Below are 13366 nucleotides of genomic sequence, written 5' to 3' on the forward strand. Positions count from 1 at the left end.
GCCCCTGCACAGGTGAGCTTCTGTAAAGCTCACAGCAGACCCATAAGCAAGAGGCCACCATTCTCCAGCCAAGCAAGGAGGGTGCTGGATCCGTTACTGATAAAGTGAGGCTCCCAGGAAGCAGCAGGGCTGAGTTGAACCTGGGACTAACTTCGGGGTCACTGCTCTCCGCCCCCTCTCCCTGTAGGCCCCTGAAGCTGTGCCAAGAACCCGCAGGCAAGGCCTTGGGTTATCTTTCGTCCCCACACCCCCCAATGTCAACTGTCTGCCCTGTTCTGTGCTGTGGCGGGCATGCGGGGATTATCCTAGGGGCGCAGAGCCAGGAACGGAGGCTGGCTGAGGAGGGTGCTGAGTGGAGGAGCTGGGGCCTGGACCTAGGTCTGGAGGTTCCAGGGGCTCTAGTGCCAGGCGGGGGAGTATCTGTGAATACTCTGGGACAGGGTTTCTGTTTACACTTGGGGAAGGGTCTATGGATTTCATCTGTTTTTTCAAGGGGCTGGGAACCCCTCAACTTCAGTGGTAACAACCAGGTGGCGCGCAGCCCCAGCGTCTTAACCTGCGCCGGCTCAGGGCTCTGCCTTCTGCAGAGGCTGGGTGTGGATTTGGGGGCTGGGTCCCCTCCCTGAAATCCTCCCCAGAAGGAGCCAGGATGTGGCCTCGGGGCTTCCTTCAGGCAAATGGGCCCAAAGAGGCTCAGGTGGCTTCTCCAAGCGGTTCCCATGGCCCACTACGCCCCAGTCTCCTTCCAGGAGGTTCAAATTTCGTCCTCCCCACAGCTCCCCCATCCTCCAGCCCCAGGATGCTGAGTCTGGAGCCAGGCAGAGATGCCTATCAAAGGCCAGGGTGGCAGGCCGGGGCTGGACCCACATGGACTGGGCTCTAATAGGCCAGAGGCACAGCCGTGGGGGGCTGCAGAGGCTGCCTGGCTGGTACCCCTGGCCCGAGCCGCTGCCCGCCTTGGCCTGGCACCTCTTGGGTGACGGGGACACTCTGCTGGACGCCGTGGACCTGCAGCTGCTGTGGCACAGTGCCCGTGGGGGCCCCGGCCGTCTTGTTGGAAGAGTTGTTGGTCTGCACTGGCGACTGCTGTAAGGGAAGGAGACACAGGAGTGCTGCTGGGGTGGGCTTGCATCCTCTCTGAGGTGGGCTCACACCCCCTCTGGGACACCTGGGCCCTCACACACACCCTTCTCAGGAGAGCTGTCTGGGGAAAGCGGCAGTCTGTAGGGACCTATCCCAACCACCGAGGCTGGTAACTGACCGCATCCCACGCATCCAAATGCCTACTCCCTGCAACAGCCCCAGTCAACTCCCGGCGACGATGGGGGTTTAACCCTCCCCAGCAAGGTTGGCTGATGGTGGGTGGTGTCCCCAGCACCCCTGAAGCTCTCCTGGGGCTGATCCTCAAAGGTTAGAGCAATGACGACAGCAGCCTCTGGTGTGATATTGGGCCGACTCCCACCAGACACTGCACTGAGCGCTTTAAATGTACTCACTGGAATCTCATGGCACCCCCACTTCCCAATGGAGGGGCAGAGGGGAAGGGGCAAGCCCTGGGTCACACGGCTGCAGGCGGTGAGGCACAGGGCTGAGCCCAGGCAGGCTGGCCATAGAGCCCCGTGTCTGCTCTGAGCCCCGCTGTGCCTCAGGCTGTAATTCCCACAGCAAGCTGAGGGGTGGTTGATACCATCAGTTGTTTGACACAGAGAAAACTCAGGGCTCAGAAGGCTCAAAGGGGCCGGGCGTGGTGGCTCACGCCTGTAATCCCAGCACTTTGGAAGGCTGAGGTGGGCAGATCACCTGAGGTCAGGAGTTCAAGACCAGCCTGGCCAACATGGCGAAACCCCATCTCTACTAAAAATACAAAAATTAGCAGGGCATGGCGGCACATGCCTCTAATCCCAGCTACGTGGGAGGCTGCGACAGGAGAATCGCTTGAACCCAGGAGTCAGAGGTTGCAGTGAGCTGAGATCGCACCACTGCACTCCAGCCTGGGGGACAGAGCGAGATTCTGTCTCAAAAACAAAACAAAACAAGGCTCAGAGGCCTGCCCAGAGTCCCACAAGAGGAAGCGGCTGGGCCAGCCATCTGACCCCGAGCTCCTGATGCAGACAGCATCCACAGCCTGTCTTCAACACCCTCATTGGTGTTGTGGGTCCCCAGAATCTACCCTGTGGTCCAAGGCTTCCTGGAAGAGACTGTCCCACCCTCCGGGGGGAAGAGTAACCCACTTTGTTTCTCGGAATGCAGTTCCCTGAGCTGGAGCTGCCAGGACCATCTCAACCCAGGAGATCACCTCCTTCTCCCAGAGCGGATCTCCACGGCCGCTTAGCTCAGAGCTGGCATGGCCAGGAATTGGGCAGCTAAGCCACCCTACCTGGGGTCAACAAGGGCGTCGCACTGGGAGCGAAGAGGGAAGCAGGACTTTGGAGGAGCAAGTGGGCTTGGGGGGCGGGGCAGGGAGCCCCAAATATACTATGGGGATACATTGCTGACCTGGGGAGACAGCAGGGGGGAAGGTGGCTGACAGGACCACCACTTACCTCTGGGGGCGAGTGCACCTGCTGGGTACCATGGACCGTCAGGGAGACCTGGCCACCTTTGCTGCCTGGGGCTGCGCTCTGCACCACCAGACGCTGCGTGGGAAGAGCCTGGGGCCAGGGAAGGAGAGGCAGGACAGATCACTGATGACAGCCCGTGCGGTTGCACCAAGCATCTGCGCGGTGCCAGGCAACATTCTAAGTGCTTCACGCCTGTTAGCTCACAGAATCACCCTGACAGCCCTGATGAAGCTCAGCTACTGCCCCCACTTCACAGAGGATGACACCAAGGCTCAGGACAGCAAAGGTGCTTATCTGAGGTCCTAGAGCCAGGAAGCGGCAGAGCTGGAGTTGTTGTCAGGCCATGTGGAATGTGCTGTCATCCTTAAAACCCAACAGTACTAGGCTGGGTGTGGTGGCTCACACCTGTAATCCCAGCACTTTGGGAGACCGAGGCGGGCGGATCACCTGAGGTCAGGAGTTCAAGACCAGCCTGGCTGACATGGTGAAATCTCGTTTCTACTAATAATACAAAAATTAGCTGGGCGTGGTGGTGCACGCCTGTAGTCCCAGCTACTCAGGAGGCTGAGGCAGGAGAATCATTTGAACCTGGGAGGTGGAGGTTGCAGAGAGCCGAGATCGAGCCACTGCAAAACCCAACAGTACTTTGTCCAGTTCTACACTGATCAATCGGAAACGGGTGTGCGCGGCACCTCATGTGCAGCCTTCTGGGGGACAGACCACCCTGTGCTGGCTGTGGACTCCTGACTCTAAACCCGGCCTTGGGTTCTCTGCTTCGGGACACCAGGCTGGACCCGCAAACCACCTTCCCATCTATATATCCTGCTCTCTCTGCTGAGATGGCTCCTGCAGCTCCTCTGTCCCTGATGGCCCCTGCCGGATAGTCTCACCCTGGGGAGGTGACTGCCCAGAGCCAGGAGGTAGGGCAGCCCCTGGATGGGGACTCTTCCCTCGATCCTGGTGAGGACAGATCCAGGCTTGCCACAGAGGGTTGGTCTTCCACCCTGAGGAAGCCTTCCAGGGTGGTGGCCAGGTGCAGCAGCCTTACCTGCTGGGGCACTTGGATGTTGGTCAGCTGGAGGGGCGACACGTGGCCTGGCTTGGCCTGCACGCTCGTCTGGACCAGCAGCCGCTGTGGAGACAAGGCAGGAGGAGCTGAGCTGCTGCTTCCCCCAGGGAGGCCTGGCGCGGTTGGGTGGCAGGCGGCTGCTGTGCACATCTTGATAAGAACAGGTGAGCAGATGGCTCCAGCAGGAAGCGGGGAGGGGAGGTGAGGCCCCCGAGGCCGCAGCCTGCACTGCCCCCCTCACGGGCCCTCCCCCGCCCCCTGGGAGGGCCACATCCTACCTGCTGGGTGCCCTGCACCTGCTGAACCACCTGAGTAGGAACGCCGGTCTGGCTGGCGGTGGAGCCGGGGCTGGCCTCCGACACCGTCTCGCTGGCCCGCATGGCACCTTCTGTGGGGAGGGGCCACCAGGTCAGCTCTTCCTGCTGTCCCCGCCCCCAGCCTAAGCCTGAGCCCACCTGGAGGGGAAGATGCAGCCTGAAGCCAACCCCCAGCAAGGTCAGGCCCCTCCAAGAATCCTGCTTACCCCTGGCCAGCCCTGACTGCACCCATCAGGGGCCCACGTGGCAGAGCGGGCTGGGGCCTGCAGGACCCAGGATCCTTAATACCTGGAAGCAGACCTCATCAGCTTTCCTCATCCTGAAGTCAGACCAGATAGGGTGACTGAAGAGCTATGATGCTCAAAACCCAGAAGGCTGGACCCTTCCCAGCAGACAGGACTTGTGGACAGGCAGGGAACTGACTGTCCACTCCAGGGTCCTGGCAGCGCTGGAAGGATCAAGGCGCTGGGGCCACCTTCTCTGGGGTGACCCTGGCTTCCCGGGAGTGGAGGAGTGGTCCCTGGAAGGTCTTGCTAGCCTGTGGCCAAGTCCTCCCTCCCTGCCCCTCTGTCCTCAGTGGGGTGGGGACCACAAGGGGCTTGGAGTGGGGGAGGCAGGTACTCACGCTGACAGGCAGCTGAGAAGAGACAATCATAGAACATGGTGCTCATCCCCTCCCCCACCCCACCCACCCCCCTGTCCGTCTGTCCGTCCAGGGGGCCCTGCCTGGCGCTCTTTGCTCCTTGCCTGCCTCTATAGAACAGCAGGGTGTGCAGGTGGCTTTATACCCACAACCTTGGGGCACTAATCCCCCCGGTGGATGCAGAGAGCCTGCCTGCCCTCTTGGGAAAAACACTCCCCTCCCCAGCAGAGCAGGGCCTTCGCGGGGCTGGGGCAGCGCTGCGGGGTGAGGAGGGAGGTTGGTACCCGGAGATGCTATCAGGCAGGCACAGGTCAAATTTCATGCACATCTTGCTGAGTGATTAGCAGGGGTGCTGGGGGTAGAGGCGAGTGTCCCCAAGAGGTGCTGGCTAGAAGACCCTCACCCCAGCTGGGACACCATCCATCCCATCGCCTCCATGTGACCTGGCCTACCCCCAGCAGCTCCAGAGGCCGAGGTGAGGCTGGGGGTGGACATGTGCCTGCCCTTCCTCCAACACCAAGGAGCCAAGGTCCCAGGCCCACCTTTCTTGGGGATTTAGAGGGGTTTATCCGACCTCCGGCAGGACTGAAGGGCCACGGGCAAGGAGTTATCACTGCAGACACTAGTGTTGCTTCTGGCACACTAGGTGTTATGTTAGACTCTGGACAGCCAGAGATAGTAAGAGCTTTTTTGTTTTTTTGAGACAGGGTTTTGCTCTGTCACCCAGGCTGGAGTGCAGTAGCATGATCTTGGCTCACTGCAACCTCTGTCCCCTGGGGTTCAAACAATTCTCCTGCCTCAGCCTCCCAAGTAGCTGGGACTACACGCATGCACCACCATGTCCGGCTAATTTTTGTATTTTTAGTAGAGACTGGGGTCTTGCTATATTGCCCAGGCTGGTCTCGAACTCTTGGACTCAAGCAATCCACCTGCTTCCATCTCCCGAAGTGCTGGAATTACAGGCGTGAGCCACTGTGCCTGGCTGACAGTAAGAGCTTTCTGGGATTTTTTTTTTTTTTTTTTTGAGACAGGGTCCCACAGTTGCCCAGGCTGGAGTGCAGTGGCGCAATCTCGGCTCACTGAAATCTCCGCCTCCCGGTTCAAGTGATTCTCCTGCCTCAGCCCACTGAGTAGCTAGGACTGCAGGCACCCGCCACCACGCCCAGCTAATTTTTGTGGTTTTAGTAGAGACGGGGTTTTGTCATGTTGGCCAGGCTGCTCTTGAACTCTTGGCTTCAAGTGATCCGCCTGCCTCGGTCTCTCAAAGTGCTGGGATTACAGGCATGAGCCACTGCACCCGGCTGACAGTAAGAGCTTTTATTACCCATTTTCAGACAAGGCAACAGAGACCAGAAGCAAGGACGTGATCTGTCCAAGGTCAAATGCACCATCCACCGTGCAGGCCATGACACAGGTTCCCCTCTGGGCCCACACGAACCTCATACCACATATGGAACCGGAGTCACTGGTTCTGCCTGGGCTGCGCCCCAAGGGCAGTGATGTGTGAACTTGGGTATATGGGCACAGGAAGGAAAGTAAGCTGGGGGTCTATGGGGACCCCTCAAAGTCTGAAGCATCCAGACTGGGTCTCGGCTGTCCAGGCAGGGCACAGGAAGGAGAGGGGCCTGGACAGGGCAGGAGGGCTATCCAGGGCAGATGCAAAGGCCAAGTCAAGGGCAGAGCGCAGGAGTGTGTGTTGGGGGCGGGGGTTGCCAGATGTGGGAGGAGGTGTCGGGGGAGGCCTCCGCGTACCTGTATGTGGGCTGTGGGGCATTTGGTCAATCCCATGCCTGCCTGACCAGCTATCTGTGCAGCCAATTCCACAGGCCCCAATCCCTATGTTTTGCTGGAATCTTCCCTGGCATCTGCTTTAGGCTTCCCAGCCCTGGGCCATAAGGGAGGAGGCCCTTGCTGAGAGGGCCCCTCCTGGGAGAAACCTGAGATAGCCCCGAGTCACGTGACCGGCCCTGCACACCTGGGTCCACGGGGCCCAAGGACTCAGGCCCAGCCTAAGGGATAGTGTCTCACCCAGGAAGCTCAAGGTGGGCAGGGAGTGGAGGGCTGGCCCCCACCACCTCCAGGGCTCAGGGGCTGGTCGCTGAGCAGGACTCACAGCAGGAGGAGGCCTGGGGACCTGCTGGGACTAGGTGGCTGTCTCCAGGAAGCAGCCTTGCCCGTCTCCCGCCTCTGGGGTAGCCCTCAAGGCTGGGACCCCGCCTGCCAGCCCAGGAGGGCGCCAGGGGATGCGCCACGAGGCTGAACAGGTGAGCCTGAGCGACTCATGCGATGAGGGCTTCCTGTGCAGCCGTCCCTGTCTGCCTGCGGCCGGGGCAGGGCCCCTCCACCACTGGGTCTGGCTCTCACTGTGTTTCAGGGAGGAGAAGCCAGGAGGGGAAGTGGGGGGTGGCACTGAGTCTGCAGCGAGCGTCTGCATCTATCTGCCGGAGATCGCCACTCTGGGCATGTGCAGGAGGCCAGGGAGGCCCCCACTGTCTCAGGAAACGGCGGCCAATTTCCTGTCTCTGAATCTGACACATGAACATCTCTGAGCAGTGGAATGACTCTGACAAGTGGGCACCCCTCCTCCCCGGGCCCCGCACTTCCCCATCTAGACCTACTCAAATCTTAAATGAGCTACTTGGGGGAGCCCAGGGGAGGCCCGAGAGGCTGGGCTCTTGGCATCCACCCTGGGGGCCTGGCCCCCTTCCCCATGGACAGATGGGGCCACCTGACCCTCTGCCTCCTGCCCCTGGGCTCCCTGGGATGATATCAGTCAGGGGCTTCTGGAGGGGCCCCTGCTGCCCCCAGTGTCCTCTGTCCCTTGTCTGCTCCAACCTCAGTTTCCCCATCTGTGCTTGGGAATGCTGACAAACACCCTCCACTTCTCTGTCTGGACACAAGTCTTCTTGGACCCCCTAGAACTCCAAGTGAGAGAGAGGCAGGGAAGAAAAGAAGGGCTGGACTCGGCCCCTCCTTCGGGGCGGCCCCTGTTCCCTGCAGGCCGGCTCGGTTTCACCTTCCCAGGAGTGGCTGCCAGAGCCCACAGCACTCTCCTTCTGCCTTGGGTTCTGGGAGAGTCTGATGGCCTCTGAGGACAGGGATTTATGGATCTAGTATTGTTCCTGACCAGGGAAACTTGATCTTCCTTCCTACCACCTCCAAAGTCACCTTTAGGCAGGGCAGGCGGGGACTGGGGCTGGGTGAGCTGTGTCTGGTTTGGTGTCGGCTGGCATCCAGCCCCAGGCTCCAAGTCTGGGTCCAGGCCCCTCCCTTCCTCTTCCCTGCCGACTCCCTGGGTCCCTGGTCAGCTCCGATTGCTCCTGGCTTGGGAGAAGTCCCAGGTGCCTTGTGGCAGCCTTCACTGGGTCAGTTACTCCTGCTTCCCCGGCGCTCACGTGGCCCCAGCCACCCTTAGATGAGGAAGGACGCTGACCTGGCCGAGGGTCAGGGAGGAAGGCTCGGGAGTTACTGCAAGCGGTGGGGGAGGGGACAGCTGGCAGGGCACAAGCCAACCTCCTCTTCCTCAGAACAAATCCAGGAAGCATTGCCCAGTGACCGTTCTGGGGACAGGCTGGCACCTGCCAGAATGTGGAGTGGCAGGGAAATGAAATTCCCTGGGACCACTGTGAAAGGCGACTAAGCCACCGCCTGACCAAAGTGAGCCCCAGAGAGTTCTGTGGACAGCAGGGTTGCTGCAGCCTGCCCTCGTGGGTACAGAGTATCCTCCTGGGAACACTACCAAGATGGGGGACACAGAGGCCACCTCCCCATGCCTCACAGCTACTTAGAGTCCGGCCTAGCTCTGTCTGACCCAAAGACCATGCCTTGCTCTTGACTTCTTGCTCTTTTTTTTTTTTTTTTTTTTTTTTTGAGACAGAGTCTTGCTCTCTTGCTCAGGCTGGAATGCAATGACACGATCTCGGTTGACTGCAATCTCCACCTCCCGGGTTCAAGCAATTCTCCTGCCTCAGCCTCCCCAGTAGCTGGTGCTACAGGCACACGCCAACACGCCTGGCTAATTTTTGTATTTTTATTAGAGACGGGGTTTCATCATGTTGGCCAGGCTGGTCTTGAACTCCTGACTTCAGGTGATCCACCTGCCTCAGCCTCCCAAAGTGCAGGGACTTGGTCTTGACTTTGAAGCACCAGGGCCCCCTTGGGGGAGTGCGGGAAGAGCTGGAGAAGCCAAGGTCAAGAGTGGAAGGACTTGGGGAGTGGTGGAGCCTGGAGCTGTGTGCCCACTCCAGACCCTGGCTCTAGGGAGCCTGGACCCTGAAGCAGGTAAGACTCACACCCATGGCGTGGATCAGGACCCATCAGACACTCTGGGCGCCAAGCGGGGCCATCCACTGGTGACATGCGAGGCCTCCTGCAAACAGTCAGCCATGCAGGAGCTGATGGGACATGATGGCTGTGCTAGGTGCTCCTCTAGGCTGTTCTGGGTCAGGCTGGTGCTCCTCAGTCATTCCACAGAGACTGAGCACTGACAGAGCCCTGCCTGCAGGTAGGCACCCCCACCATCCCATTATCATAACTTCAAGTAGTGATAAGTGTTAAGAAGACCAGCGGGGCGCAGTGGCTCACACCTATAATCCCAGCACTTTGGGAGGCCGAGGCAGGCAGATTACTTGAGGTAAGGAGTTTGAGACCAGCCTGGCCAACATGGCAAAACACCATCTCTACCAAAAAATACAAAAATTAGCCTGGCGTGGTGATGCGTCCCTGTAATCCCAGCTACTCGGGAGGCTGAGGCAAGAGAATCGCTTGAACCTGGGAGGCAGAGGTTGCAGTGAACTGAGATCGCACCACTGCATCCAGCCTGGGTGACACAGCGAGACTTTGTCTCAAAAACAAACAAACAAGAAGACAGAGAGTGAGCAATGGGGGTAGGGGCAGGGAGGTGTGGGAGTCGGAAAGGTGGTGTCTGAGCAAAGACCTGAGGGAGACAAGAGGCAAGCTCCCAGAGGGTCTGGGGCAGGGAGTGCTCCTGGCAGAGGGTACCGAGAGTGCAAAGGTCAGGAGGCAGGACTGAGCCTGGCAGGTTTGTGGAGCTGTAGGAAGGCCAGAGGGGCTGGACCAGGCATGTGAGGGGATGGGTGGAAGCGGGCGAGGCTGGGAGGCTGGCAGGCCAGAGTTGAAGGGGCTTGGCATTTGCTAGTAGGGGCGCAGGGTGTGTGGAGCGTTTTTTTTTTTTTTTTTTTTTGAGACACAGTTTCACTCTTGTTGCCCAGGCTGGAGTGCAACGGTGCAATCCTGGCTCACTGCAACCTCCACCTCCTGGGTTCCAGCGATTCTCCTGCCTCAGCCTCCCAAGTAGCCGGGATTACGGCGCCCGCCACCACGCCTAGCTTTTATATGTACATATATATATACACACAGACATATATATATACACACATATATATATACACACACACATATATATACACACACACATATATATATACACACACATATATATACACACACACATATATATATACACATATATATAGAGAGAGAGAGAGGGAGAGAGAGAGGGAGGGAGAGAGAGAGGGAGAGAGAGAGAGAGAGTGTGTGTGTGCGTGTAGCTTTTAAAGTCCTTTCTGGTCAGGTATCGGGGGAGGGAAGGAGCTGAGAAAGCCTAGGCTGGGGTTTCTGAAAGAGCTTGTGGAACTACCTGGCTTGGAGCCATGGGGTTGAGCTAGGATGTGACGGGACCTAATGGACAGTTGTGAACCAGCTCCCTCTGGCTGCTGGGAGGGGTCAGACTGTGAGGGTGGAGGCTGGACCAGGACTGGGTTCGTAGAAGTGGAAGAGGTGGGTGGGTTCTGGAAGAGTTTAGGAGGTGGAGCCAAGAGGTCTTATTCAAGGAGGAGTAGGACAGAAACAAGACTGACGGTGGGCCTGGGAGGATGAGAAAGTCTTGAAGGAGAGAAGATTTGAAGAGGGAAAAATGCAGAATTCAATGTGGCTGCACTGGCCTGCAGCGAGTTCAACACCGAGTGGATGAGTCAAGAGTGGCTGGATGTGGGGTCCTGGGGTTCAGGGTTGTAGCCCAGGCTGGAGACCTCAGTGTGGGCATCGAGAGCTGGGACACGGGATGAGGCCATCGTGAAGGGAGAACTACAGGAGCTAAGAGAGGTTCCCAGGCTTGAGTCGAGGGCTCCCCCTCCTTTGCTGACAAGGTCAGGGAGATGAAGAGGAGCAACAGAGGGGACCACGGAGGGGCTGTAGGGAGGTGGGCAGAGACCAGGGCAGTGTGGGCTCCTGGAGGCCTCACAGGAGGAGATCTTTGGGAAAAAGGGGGCTGGCTGCAGGGGGTCCAGGAACTCTCCAGCTCCTGGATAAAATGGGGGCTTGGCTGGGCACGGTGGCTCACACAAATTCCGGCACTTTTGGAGGCTGAAGTGGGAGGATTGTTTGAGTCCAGGAGTTCAAGACCAGCCTGGGCAACATAGTGAGACTCTGTCTCTACAAAAAAATTAAAAGATTAGGCCGGGCATGGTGGCTTACACCTGTAATCCCAGCACTTTAGGAGGCCAAGGCGGGCAGATCACGAAGTCAGGAGATCAAGACCATCCTCGCTAACACAGTGAAACCCCGTCTCTACTAAAAATACAAAAAATTAGCCAGGCGTGGTGGCAGGCACCTGTAGTCCCAGCTACTCGGGAAGCTGAGGCAGGAGAATGGCGTGAATCCAGGAGGCGGAGCTTGCAGTGAGCCAAGATCACGCCACTGCACTCCAGCCTGGGTAACAGAGCAAGACTTTGTCTCAAAAAAAAAAAAAATTAGCTGGGCATGGTGGCACATGCCTATAGTCCCAGCTACTTGGGAGGCTAAGTTGAGTATCACTGAGCCCAGGAGTTGGAGGTTACAGTGAGCCACGATTGCACCATCGCACTCCAGCCTGGGCGACAGAGCAAGACCCTGTCTCAAAAAATAAATACATAAAAAATAAACAAAATGGGTGCTGTTCCACCTTGATGGGTGGATGGGAAGATCTGCAAGAGGGGGATTAAGTGATGTGGAAGGAACTAGAAGGAGCAATAGCAGGAGCGTGTTCTGGATATGGGTGGTGCTGCTTAATCCAAGGAGAAGGCAGAGGTGGTGGGTGCAGATGCACCCCAGGAGCTGGGCAGGAGAAGGGGTCCCTGTGGTTGCCTGATGGTACTCTGTCCCCAGTAAGACTGCCTGCAGGGTCAGGGACCAGGAGCATAGTATGAGACAGAGGTGATGGAGGTGAAGGCGGGGCAGAGGGAGAATGGGTTTCTTGGAGCATAAAGTTCACTGTTAAGGAAATGCTGCAGGATTTCTGAGCGGCGCCGAGAACCCACCAGAGGTTTGTCGCCTGAAGACCCTGCCCATGTCTGCAGCCCGACCTCAACCACGGCAGGGCTGTGTCTACACAGGCGGGGGGGCACTAAGTATGGCACTCATGCAGACACCTCCACTCCGTCCATATAGTAAAGAGTCACTGCCCTGAGTCCCTGCATGTTCCCGCCCCAAACCTCTGCCAGAGACCCTGGACCTCCCATGCAGACACTGCCAGAAGCCTTTGGGACACCGCCCAGGGCCCCAGCCCCATCTGCTCTGTTCCACGACGGGGCCAATTGCTACACTTTTCATTACTTTTTTTTTGAGATGGATTCTCTCTCCGTCACCCAGGCTGGAGTGCAGTGGCGCGATCTCAGCTCACTGCAACCTCTGCCTCCCGGGTTCAAGTGATTTTTCCTGCCTCAGCCTCCTGAGTAGCTGGGATTACAGGCTCGCGCCACCACGCCCAGCTAATTTTTATATTTTTAGTAGAGACGAGGTTTCACCACGTTGGCCAGGCTGGTCTCGAACTCCTGACCTCAAGTGATCTGCCCGCCTCGGCCTCCCAAAGTGCTGGGATTATAGGCGTGAGCCACCACGCCCAGCCAATTGCTACATATTTTGATGACTCTTTATGACCTGATGGTCCCCAACCCCATCTTGACCCACCCCTTCCACAGCCCCTCAGGATTCCCTGATGGTCTCACCCCTTCCATTCCCACTCTGAGAAGGACCAGGGCCAGCTTTGATCCGGGCTCCCACTGAGGCCTCCGTCCATCACAGAGCACATTAAAAACACACTAGCTGTGCACAGTGGCAGGCACCTGTAGTCCCAGCTACCTACGAGGCTGAGGCAGGAGAATCACTTGAGCCCAGGAGTTCGAGGTCAGTCTGGACAGCATAGCAAGACCCCATCTCTAAACCAAAAAAACACACAAATCTAGCCTAATGACCAGGCTGTGCTGCCATTCCCATCAGAGCACTGAGTCAGTCGAGACAGAGACCCAGCCCTCAGGCAGACCCTAAACAAGTCAAAACATCGTCACTGTGTTTACTGTGGGAAATGCTCAGAGGGCACAGGTCTGTCCAAGATGGCCTGCTCTCAACACAGGTCCTGTGTGCCTTAGCTTATGTCATGAGAAAGAAAAGCAAAAATAAAGAAAAGGGCCAGTCCCCGGATCCTGCCCAAAACAACAGGGTGGCTGCTCTAGGAAGGGGAGGTGACATGTCCAGGCCCCCAACCCCGGCTGACCTCCCTGAATTGCCCACTCAAGGCCATCCTGGCTATGAGACCCTCGCATGTGTCCCCTGAGAGCGAGGAGCTATGATGATCCCATCACAAATGAGGAAACCAGAGCAGGGAGGCCAAAAGACTGGTGTGTAGCCAGGCCAGGCCTCTGTCTCCCATAGGTGCATGCAAACTTTGATGCCACTGCCCAAACCCTTCTTCCAGTGACATCTTACTTGCAAAGAGAGGTCA

General features: G+C 58.0%; 1 protein-coding gene across 6 annotated transcripts in view; it reads right to left on the reverse strand.

Annotated features, from left to right (window-relative positions):
* The window catches only part of RFX1 (regulatory factor X1), a 45535-nt gene that overhangs the window by 18203 nt on the left and 13966 nt on the right, over positions 1-13366 (reverse strand). For 4 of the 6 annotated variants that reach the window (XM_054461686.2, XM_054461682.2, XM_054461684.2 and 1 more), the window contains 4 exons: positions 3909-4018; positions 3610-3693; positions 2544-2651; positions 970-1086 (listed from right to left, as the gene is read on the reverse strand). In XM_054461686.2, coding sequence (XP_054317661.1) covers positions 970-1086; positions 2544-2651; positions 3610-3693; positions 3909-4018 — 419 coding nt within the window. The remainder of the gene's footprint in view (positions 1-969; positions 1087-2543; positions 2652-3609; positions 3694-3908; positions 4019-13366) is intronic. The other 2 variants (XM_063658711.1, XM_063658710.1) reach the window with 1 other exon arrangement.

The sequence above is a fragment of the Pongo pygmaeus genome, chromosome 20, assembly GCF_028885625.2.
Source record: "Pongo pygmaeus isolate AG05252 chromosome 20, NHGRI_mPonPyg2-v2.0_pri, whole genome shotgun sequence".
Lineage (NCBI taxonomy): Eukaryota > Metazoa > Chordata > Mammalia > Primates > Hominidae > Pongo > Pongo pygmaeus.